This window comes from Loxodonta africana, chromosome 11, assembly GCF_030014295.1.
Source record: "Loxodonta africana isolate mLoxAfr1 chromosome 11, mLoxAfr1.hap2, whole genome shotgun sequence".
Taxonomy (NCBI): domain Eukaryota; kingdom Metazoa; phylum Chordata; class Mammalia; order Proboscidea; family Elephantidae; genus Loxodonta; species Loxodonta africana.
In genome coordinates, this window is record NC_087352.1 from 104,572,463 (window position 1) to 104,583,838 (window position 11,376).

At 48.5% G+C, this 11,376-nt stretch overlaps 1 protein-coding gene across 1 annotated transcript in view; it reads right to left on the reverse strand.

Moving 5' to 3' along the window:
• Positions 1-7,946, reverse strand: part of PIEZO2 (piezo type mechanosensitive ion channel component 2) — a 656,646-nt gene extending 648,700 nt beyond the window's left edge. Inside the window, exon 1 of the mRNA XM_064294736.1 lies at positions 7,844-7,946. Within this exon, the coding sequence (XP_064150806.1) occupies positions 7,844-7,907 (64 nt within the window). The 5' untranslated portion in view covers positions 7,908-7,946. The remainder of the gene's footprint in view (positions 1-7,843) is intronic.
• Between the last annotated feature and the right edge of the window lie 3,430 nt (positions 7,947-11,376).

The window sequence follows — 11,376 nt, forward strand, 5'->3', positions numbered from 1 at the left end:
TCAACCAAATATATAACGTGATAAAGATTCATTTGTTTAGCAGTCCCTAAATTGTCTCAGAAGGCCAGTCCAAACTCATTTAAGGATGATGGTTAGCAAGATGCCAGAGAAACTTAGATGCGTGGACTCTGGTGTGTGCTCTGTAGTCACACCTTCTAATATAAAAAAAAAAGTGCAGAAATATTACTGAGGAGCAGAGGGTCTCCGTGACTTGGCAGCCACAGAGCTCATTATTAACAGGAACCAGACTTGTACGTTGGACCTTTCAGAGAGGGGCCCTCTCCCACAGACTCCGGCCTAGGTTCTCTAGCAGGGGTACCTATTCAGGTACAACAGCCAAGCAGAACGTTCAGCGGGAGGTGTTGTGCTGGGAAGGCAGGAGACAAGGAGCTGGCACGCACTCCGTGATTCACAAGTCTTTCTGCAAGTATGTACAGTGAACTTCAGTGGCACTTCGGTTCAAAATCATCAGCTGGTTCAGGGTCTCCGTCCTCCTTTTCTGCACCTGTGGCCCAAAGTGATGACCTAGTGGATTTGACCACAGCAGAAAACAGGTCAACTTGTGCTGTTCCAGAAGAGCTAAAACTATTTTAAAAAATAATATTCACTTCAAGGATGGTGCTGAAGGCCATTTTGACCACTGTCCACTGATTTTTCCTTCTCGATTCACTGCCGAGCAAGTAAAAGGTATTCATGGACATCCTGATACAATTCACACTTAGGGCAGTAACAGAGGGTTACAGATTTTATATTCAAAGACGTGAGAGCCAATAGCTATAGGAAGCTAGATCTAACTCTATTTTCAGACTCCTAAGATATCCAAGAGAAAAAATTTAGTCAATGCATTTTTTAATTACTCCACCAGCAAGTCTTTCTTCAGTGTTCACTGGGTATTATGGTCCTTCACTAGATAGCTAAAGTGTGATGATCGGACACAATCTTTGTGGTTAGAAAAACCTATAATTCAAAAAACATTTTTAAAAATATCTGCTAGACGTTAGGCAGTAAGTTTAGTGCTGGGGATATCAAGAATAGTTCTACAGGGTCCCTGACCTGTGGCTCTTACAACACAGGAAGGAAGAGAAAGCTCACACAACTAAGTGCAAAACTCCGTCATCAGTAGCAGCAGCATGTCACAAAAGCACAAAGGAACAGTTGGCGCTGCCTGGGAAGGAGGCTTCCAGGAGGGAGAAGATGTCTTAGACTCCACATTGTTTAAAAGAAGAAGATTATCTGATGAGAGAGACAAGACAGTCCTCAACTTACAAGACGGTAGAGCTCCAAAAGTTTCCTTGTAAGTGGGTTGGAACACGAAATAATCTGCTCATAGAAACTGCTGCTCTTTGTGACCAGGGTCTCAAGCATTTTATCTGATGAATAACAGTTCCTAAATTGTGAATCTGGGAATAATAGCAGCTAGTGTTTATTATTTACCATGTGTCAGGCACTATTTTAAGCACATTACCAGTACTGTCATCTAAACCCTTCAACAACCGTCTTAGTTATCAACTCATTTCACAGATGAATTAACTACAGAACAGAGAAGCTAAACAAGTCCATCAAGGTCACACAGCTGGCACAGCAAGCCCAGATCTGTGCCTGAACAATGCAGCTTTAAAGCCAAGGCTCTTAATCTCAACAGTGTATTTCCTGTTGGATGTCAGAAACCACAGAATCCAAGTAAAGGGAATGAAGAAAGAGGAAAGAATTTATGTTTTCTGTTTCCTGCATACAGAGCTAGGTCTCAGAAAAATGTGCTACTTTCTGTATTTGAACTCGTTTTGGCAAAAGCCCTATAAAGCCCAGTGATATTGTGTTGTTAGAGGTGTCCTGGAGTACGCTCCCATAGTGACCTTATGCACAGCAGAAGTAAACATTGTTCTTTCCTGTGCCACCCTCACAATTGCTGCTATATGAGCCCGCTGTTGCAGCCACTATGTCAGTCCATCTCATTTCGGGTTTTCCTCATTTTCGCTACTTTAAAAAGCATGATGTCCTTCTCTAGAGACTGGCCCCTCCTGATAAGATATACAAAGTAAGTGAGACGAAGTCTCACCATCCTTGCTTCTAAGGAGCATTCTGGTTGTACCTCCTCCAAGATTGATTTGTTTGCTCTGGCAGTCCATTGTATAGTTAATATTATTGACTATTGGGTTGGGATACCAATGCCACAATTAGAGTACGTCAATTCTTCAGTCTTCCCTTTTCAGTGTTATTATAGTTATTGTTGTTGTGTGCCATCAAGTTGATTCCAACTCATAGCAACCCTGCAGGACAGGTACAACTCCCCGCACAGGGTTTCCAAGGACGTAATCTTTATGGGAGCAGGTCACCAGGTCTTTTCTCCCACATAGCCACTGCTGAGTTTGAACTGATGGCCTTTCGGTTAGGGGCCAAGCACTTAACCACTGTGCCACCAGGCTCTTTGTGTGATATTGTTGTTGTCATCGTTAGGTGCCGTCGAGTAGGTTCCAACTCATAGCAACCCTATGAACAACAGAACAAAATACTGCCCGCTCCCGAGCCATCGTCACAATCACTGCTATGTTTGAGCCCATTGTTGTGCCACTGTAATGGCCTTCCTCTTTTTCACTGACCCTCTACTTTACCAAGCATGATGTCTTTCTCCAGGGACTTATCCCTCCTGATAACATGTCCAAAGTATGTGAGACTAGTCTCATGATGCTCACTTCTAAGGAGCATTCTGACTGTACTTTTTCCAAGACAGGTTTGTTTGTTCTTTTGGCAGTCCATGGCATATTCAGTATTCTTCTCCAATGCCACAATTGAAAGGCGTCAATTCTTCTTTGGTCTTCCTTTATTCATTTTCCAGCTTTCACATGGATCTGAGGCAACTGAAAATATCATGGGTTGGCCCAGTCTTCATGGTGACATCTTTGCTTTTCAACACTAAAGAGGTGTTTTGTAGCAGTTTTGCCCAATGCAAGGCATCCTTGATTTCTATGATATGGTGACCCCTATAAAACTCCTGGGTAGCTAAACAAGACCTACATTCACCATTTAACAACCCCGTCTCCCCAGACAATTAAAATGCCCATCCTTCCCAACTAGGTGAGGAGGAAAATAGCCTACGTGAACTAGCTTATGCCACTAAACAGGTAACAGGGTCATTTCATCTTTCCACAAGTATTTATACGTTAAGTAAAAAGACTTATTACTAAATGAAATGGTGTGAGAAAGGTGAAATAAAACTATTCAAGTATTATGAGTTAAGAGATTCTATTTTATTTTAAAACTTTCAGCACTTTGAGAACATTACTAATCTCATATACTGTTGTAAATTCTCCTATTTATGTAAAAATTATACATACTGTTACTATATAACTTCATATTCAATTAACTGTTCGTAACACAAGAACCCAAAAGTTAAATGCTCATGTAAAAAATCAAAATAAAATCATACTGAGTAAAAACTATGAAAATGATAGTGCGGTGTCAGGAAGACCTAAGCAAAAACTGTCAGTCCAGTTCTAAGGCAGCGTGTTATTTAATCAGACAACTGCAAGTGCAGATATATGGGTAGTCTCCAACTTACATCAGGATCCATTCCGATGACTTCATCGTAAGTTGGTGCTGACAGAGTCGAATATTTCATTTTTTTAGTTTTTTTATTGCCTTTTATTATCAGTATCTTCATAAGTCATAACATTGAATATCTACAAGTGAACATCTGAGAATGATAACATCAGGGAATTAGGTGCTGCAACACTGTACGTAGTATATATCACTAACAATAAGATATACAACAAAAAGTTGCGGTTCATCGTAACTCAAATATATCATAAATTAGGGACTATCTGTATATAATACTGAGAGAAACTGATGAGAAAAATCCTAACAATGAAAAGCCTCCTTCCCCCACACACGGACTTTCGGCTGCATTCTCTGGCTCTAAGAAGGTACTGATGAAACCCCCTGCTTCAGGACGAGCCCCACATAGTCCTCACATTCTCCTCGTGGGCCACTCTACCACCACTAATGTGCTAATTTCTGCTAAAACATTCATCAAGCTTTCCTGCTCTTCCATGGTTCTTCATAAATGTAATACTAATATCTCCCTTTTTGAGCACCTACGAGGTACCAGGCCTTATACAAGGTGTTTTGTGCATACTATTTAGCTACAACCCAAGGAAGGAAGTAGTCGTATCTTCATTTTACAGAAAGAAAAGAAACAAACAGAATAATTCGCACAGCAAATGGCAGAGTCAGGATTCGAATGGAGGTCTCTCTGATGCAAAGTCACAAGACCATCTTCTTCACTATCACTTTTCTCCTTTCCATAAGTAATAAATATTATTTTACCTACATAAGGGTGAGACGGTGTGATAGGAAGGAAGGTTAGTTGTACTACTTTAAATGGATCTCTCAACTGCTGAATCTTCCTACTGCTGAGAACTGACAGAGAAGCAGTGGGGAAGACACTCTAACACTGCCTGTGTGTTTTAATCAGATTTTAATCCAACTATCTATCTCTAAAGGGAATTCTAGAAATTCTTCCTGGAGTTGCCATATTGTTCAAGTAAGTTTTTTTCTCAGAGCACTAGTTGGTGGATTGGTTCTCTGGGTGTGCTATATGTGGCCCTTCCTAAGCTCTGCTTCCTTCATTAGGGGAAGCATAAACTAGTCATTCACTATGGTCCCTGCCCCTCCTGGCCCCAATAAGTTCCGCCCGAATCAGGCTTCTCCTGTCCCTCCCTATTGTTGTTGTTGGTTGCAGTGAAGTCACTTGCGCCTCGTTGTGACCCCCTGTGTTACACAGTAGCACTGTTCCACAGGGTTTTCTTGGCTGTGATCTTAATGGATTTCTCTGGAGGGACTGCTGGATGGGCTTGAACAGCCAACCTTTAGGTTAGAGTCAAGTGTAAATTTTTGATGCTACCTAGAGACATCTACCTCCATTAACCCCCCAAAAGGTCTGCTCTTGTAGGCAAGACGTGAGAGAAAAACAGGCAAGAGTATGGATGGGGGAGGATCATGGGCACTAAAAAAAAAAAAAAAAAATCCATTCCTGACCCAGGAATCAAATCATACACTAAAGGTGGGTGGGACAGAGATTGTGCTAAGAGAAAACAAATGCATTTAAAGTAGAAATGTATAAGCTTCTGCACAGGCTTGGCTTTGAAGGCTGCCTTGCCCAGATATAAAAATAGATGGCTAAAATGTAAAATCGATTCTAATAGCAAACAGATCATTGCTCTTTCCATGCCCAGGATATCAGGGAAACCTGAATATTTGATTTAGTAGCACCTTGGGAGTAGGCAGAACTGAAAACTTTCCAATAACCTTGAAAATATCCACTTCCTATAGAAGAGAACCAAGTTCTCGAATCAGGGGACAACCGCCCAGCCCCCTCACCCTTACAAACTGAGTGATGAGAGACTGTGACTAATCAGGACGTGGGCTGTCTTTCTTAAACAACAGCCAACATATTAGGGGCCCTTGTCTGGTATTCCCAGGAGGGCTTGCCTCTAGCATCTTCCAGCTAAGGAGGCTGGAGAGCAAGTCCTCTGCCCTCCCCTAGGTCAGTGGGCTGACAAAGGTGGGGGAAGCCACAGAGTAGACCCAGCTGGGGGCCTCAACCCCAGCCACCCACCCAACCACCCAGGTTAGTCTTCCTGCGCCATGATGAGTATGGGAGGGCAGAAGGAATGAACTGGAAGCAGAAAGAGGAATGAGAATACTCGGGCTGGGGAGGATTCAGGGTTTTCTGAGAGCCAGGGGGCAGGAAGGTGGGAGAGCCAGGGTTACCATCTGCATCACTGGAACCCATGCTCCTTCTGGCAAAGTCCAGGGAAGCGGAGCTGGTGGAGCTGGCACTCACCCGCCTGGAGTGTCCCCTTTCCCAGCCCCCCCCCCAGGCTGTGGGTGAGAATGCACCTGCCTGGCCCCCAGGCCTGCAGAAGCAGCAGCTGGGGAGCCGCAGGGAGAAGGTACCTGGTCTTGCTCCCAGGCCCATTCCCCCGCCTGGCTGATCTCTGTTGGGCAGAGTTACGTGGTCACACCAAGGGGCTTTGGGGCCAAGGCCCCCCCAGCGATTAGTCAGAATAACAGGGCCCTATAAATTTTTTTATACCCACCAGCGTGGAGCGTCACAGGGGTGAGCAGCGGAAGCCTGAAAGTCAAAGCTTCAGGATAGGTCACTTAATCCAGCTAGTTATGCAAGTAACAGAGTGGACCGAGGTGGCTACAAGTGACCACACTGCCCAATTCTTCCCAGAGTCGAGCGAGCTGCTCCCCCTAGAGAGGGTCGGGAGGCCGTGAGGTGAGGGGATGGAGGGGACTGCCAGGAGGGAAGAGCAAGGCTCTGGGCACTGCTCATCCTCACTGCCAAGCACCCTTCCACACGTTCCTACTAAAAGGCCCAGTTATAACTCGGGCTGTAGCTTCCACTCGGCAAATATGAAGTGTGCCACATACCGTGCTCAGATGCAGCTTTGATCCAGGCCACTGTGTGACCTGTGTGTGATGCACGCGGAGCAGCCAGGGCTGCTTTCCCCAAATCGATTTCTGCAACCTCTGTTTTCTGCAAACTTGAGCAAACTGGGTGGATAGAGGGCCACATAGGGTGTGTGGACGCTTCATCCTGGTCTACACATGTGATCAGGCTGGACAAGGATCGCTGCAAAGTCGTCCTGCCCGGAAACATAAACTGCAAAGTGAGACCACCGGCGGCACGCGCGGGCCCTCGAAGCACTGGAGAACCCCGGGTTCCCATAGCTGGTCTCTTTCTGAGAGCCTTCCGCGGCGTTTCTGCCGAGATTTATTGCCCCGACACCTGCGGACGCTTCATTCATTAAAAAAAAAAAAAAAAAAAATTTTTTCATTCTTTAGCGGCTACAAATGCTGGGCGGTGGCCAGGATCGACCCCCACGGACGTACTAGAGCCCCCTTTCGATCCCTTGCGAGCGCGCACAAACACACACACACACACAAACATTTAGCACATGGCTGATTTTGAGTCCTCCACTTCTGGTAAGATGCAAACTATGGCCTTTCCTGAGAAGGCCACGCTTTGTAAACACAATTGCCACTTGGTAAAAAGTGTTCTCTTTCAGAGCTATAGCTGGGAGCAGGAAAGCCCGGCGCTGCTGGTCGGTCTTAGAAGGAATTCGCTTTCCTTCTCAGAACGCTCTCACTGCAAGAATACCGCCGGCGTCCTTAGGCCAGAACCGAGCTCCTCTAACGCCCACCAGGCAGAGCTAGTGAGATGCAGGCTGAGGCGTGGAGGGGCTCCCTCCTGCCGCCCCCCTCGCGTCCTAGTCCTGCTCTCCAGCCCGAAACCTCCGCGGAAGGTGAGCACCCGGGGTCAGGACCCGGTCTTGGCCGGTCGACAATCTCAGCCTCTAGCACACATATCCTAGGGTTCAAAGGCGCTCTTTCCCTGCACCTCAGGTCACAGGCGTTGGGCTACGGGGTGGGGAGAGGGGACCGCAGGGCCGTCTGAAAGCCACTGTGTAATCTGTGAGTGCGCTGTTCGTCCAAGGACTTGGATGGGGCAGTGCGACTCTGTACTGTATTTCTGGGGAGAGTCCTTCCAATTGCACTTGCATCCTTTGTGCACCAATCAGTAGTGCACGAAGAAAAATCCACATGTGACTTCAAATTCAACCCACAGAGTCCCCAGCACATGCCGTCCCGGGGACCCGGTCTATCCAGCCGGATGGTGCGTCCCGGATGGAAATGAGCACACAGTCTGTGAAACCCGGGACAGTGCGGGCTCCTCGAACCGCTTCCCGCAGCCAGAGCGACCCAAACCGGGCTCGGGAGCCCCCGCGCACGCCCCACCATAGCCACCCGTTCCCTCTGCGCCGATTCGACTTACCGACTGCCAGGCAGAGGGGCAGCAGCAGCCTGAAGATGAGCCCGCACACCACTTCCGAGGCCATCTCGCCGGCCAGTCCGGAGAGTCCGCGCAGCGCGCGAGCCTCGAGGGTCCCAACGCGGGCGCCGGGCTGGCCTCCTAGGGCCTCCGGCGGGCGGCGCCTGGCAGACGCTCGGGCATCGCCCCGCGCCGCGCCCCTCCGCCGCCGCTCTCCGCCCCGAGGGCGCGCTCACTCGGCGCTCGGCAGCCCCCTGGCCCGGCGCCCGGCGGCCCGCCGGCAGCCCATGGAGTGCGGGCGCCCAGGGCCCAGCAGCGGCTCCTTCACTGCACCGGGGGCCTGGGCGGCTAGGGGAGGGCGTGGGGCGGGGCTCCCGCCGACTTCGGCGGGCTTGCAGAGGCCGCGCGGGGCTGGCCCCGGAAAACGCCCCGGGACTACGTGTCTCTGCTGTCCTCGAGGCCCCGCTGGCTGCAGCACGGCCCCTCGCCTGGGCTCCCGGCGACGACTCAGCCTGTGCGCGCCCCGGCCTCTGGCTGCCGAGCTTCGGCGCAGAGCAGCTCAGCGCGCACAGCCATCCTCGCCCGCGCGGGCTCGCTCCCTGGTCCGGGGAGGCGCGCGAGTCCCTCACTTTCAGGACTTGAGCGCAGCTGGGCAGGATCCGAGACTCTACTGCATACCGGGGGCTCACACCCCAGCTCCCACCTTCGCCTCCTCAATTAAAAAAATGAAAAATAATCATAAAATATCAAAGCCGTCCGATGCGCCGTCGCCGGCCGTTCCAGGCGGTCTCGCCCTCCACAGCCGCAGCCCCGACTCGGGAGCTTCTCCACTGTCAATGAAACTTTCGGAGCCCGACTCCGTGACGAGCGTGCCCGCCGGCCAATGGGACCGCGGCGCCGAGGCCGCGCGCCGGAGCCCGCCCCCACTCCGGTGCCGGCGCGGCGGGGGCGGGCCGGGGCGAGGGCAGGCGGGGGCCCTGCACGCAGACTGTCTGCGCCGCCCGCTCCAGCGCGGCCACAGCCCTCTGTGTCGGGTCGTGCATGGTACGCGTGGTATCCACACCGACCCATCCTGGGGGGTATCGTTTCTTGCCCAAGGAAAAGTGCAGAGACGCGGCAGTGCTCCAGTGCATACATACCTCTGCGCACTTGCACTACCTGAGCTGAATGGAGCCGGCATTCTTCTAACCCACTGACGCTGTCTGTAGTTAACCTGTAAATCGTCACGGGAGCAGACTGCCACATCTTTGTCCCGTGAAGTGGCTGGTGGGTCCAACGGCCAACCCTTCGGTTACCAACCAAGCGCTTAACCACTGCGCCACCAGGACTCCACCCTATAGGGTCGCTATGAGTCAGAATCCACTGGAGGACAGTGGTTTTTAGTTAACCTTGAGAGAAGGGTCAACTCTGAGCATTGGGGAAATTCCGGGTCTTTCCAAGGATGAGTGTGGAGATCCAGATTTGCACCCTCTTTATACTGTTTGGAAACCCTGGTGGCGTAGTGTTTAAGTGCTACGGCTGCTAACCAAAGGGTCGGTAGTTCGAATCCTCCAGGCGCTCCTTAGAAACTCTATGGGGCAGTTCTACTCTATCCTACAGGGTCGCTATGAGTCGGAATCGACTTGAGGGCACTGGGTGAGTTGGGTCATACTGTTTGCCGAACTCTTGTTTTCCTCCTCAAGTTTGTACGTTATTTGTCGTGGTTCTGGGGAAAGAGGATGCGTTGGAACTGAGAACGTTCCTCCTTTTCTTCTAATAACCTCCATTTAGCTTGTTTTCTGGACGAGATCTAGAGAAACCTGCCTCCTAGCTGAAGACTGAAACCCATTGCCGTTGAGTGGATTGCGACGCAGAGCGACCCTATAGGACAGAGTAGAACTGCCCCATAGGGTTTCCAAGGAGCGGCTGATGGATTCGAACTGTGGACCTTTTGGTTAGCAGCCAAGCTCTTAACCCATGCAGTTTGGTGCTCTGCCTCAACGGGGTATCTTTAGCCATTTGAATCGCCTTTGTGGACATTCCATTTTTTGTGTGTGATAGAGTAAGCTTGTGGACTGAACTCAGAAGCCTTTACACATGCTCTGAGAATTACAGGTAAACTGTGAACCACTACTTTTTACGAAGACTGAAGGCAGTCGAAATCTGGCAAAGACACTGTGAAACTTAGCCCTTGTACGTGGTTTGGAGCCCTCAAGAACCTTAGATGTCATCTAAGTCCTGAATGTAGTCATGAACCCAAATCGGTGGGGCTAGAGGATACTACAGGAATTTAAATTTAGCAGCTAATCATTACTGCTACCAAGAGGTCTTTCTGTGTTTTGTATACGTCTGACATAAACCTGCCATTCATTTTACCAGAAATCCAGCACTTTGATGCCCTTTCTCTCTCTCTCTCAACTTGTTCTCGTGACTTAATTAAGAGGTCACAAAGCACACTAAATTTTAAATAATATGTCACCACATGAATCCTCAGTTCTATTTCAAGTATTTTGTCATGTTCTTAGTGGACTTCCCATACTAAAAACTGTATAGATTTCTTCAAAATAACAATCGTGAACACCTAACTTAGACATGCAAGAATTCCAGCAGATTGCTGATCTTACCAAATCTACTTCTTGCTTTATTTGCCACATTGTTTTCCAATTTGACTGTTCAGCTTTTAGAGAGTTCAACACCTCTGCCCAGTTCTGAGTCTTTACAGCATATCCACTCTAGGCTACATCTAACACAGGGTTATCAATCCAGGCTGCACATTACTGTCACCTGGGAGATTTTTCTAAAATGCGAATGCTAAGTTCCCATACCTGGAGATGCTGATTTAATTGGCCTGTGATGGGACCCCCACTTCTGTATTCTTGTTAAAGCTCTCAGGTGATGCTCAGGTGTGCAGTCAGGGTAGAGACCACTGTCCTCATTACCATATTCAGATCTCAGGAGACATCCATTGGCTTTCCAAACCAGCATCACCAACCAATTCCCCTTCCTGGAGGTGTGTTTTTCCACACTGGGGCCATCGTGAGCACACATATCAGCACCAATGGCATTGTCTTTACAAGGCCGTTTTACCCCAAATTTTCTTGAGTCCGAGCAACAGGTTCTGGTATCCAGATAAGCTCATTTCTAAGGGCCCACAGGCCTACCAAGGTATTGATCACATTGTTCAGGTGCCCTTCTTGCCAAATGGCCTTTACCATCAATCTGAGATGGTCCTCTCTGAAATCTGAAAGAGGGCATGAGTTAGGAAACACTTTGGGGGAAAAAATCGACTATATACGACATTCATAAACATGTTATTTTGATATTTTGATATATGACCGCACATTGATTGAGCACCAGTCCCTCCATGCCTTTCTGCATCTATGTTGACAATTGATGGCTTATTTTGATCACTGGCAGCTGGTCAAGTTATTGAAACCTTCTGTGCATCAGTTACTTTATCCATAAATTGGGAAAAGCAATAAAACAGACTTAATATGGAGTGCTTTACACATAGAGGTGATTTAAAGTGCGCTTAGAAAAAGTTTTTTTCTTTTTTT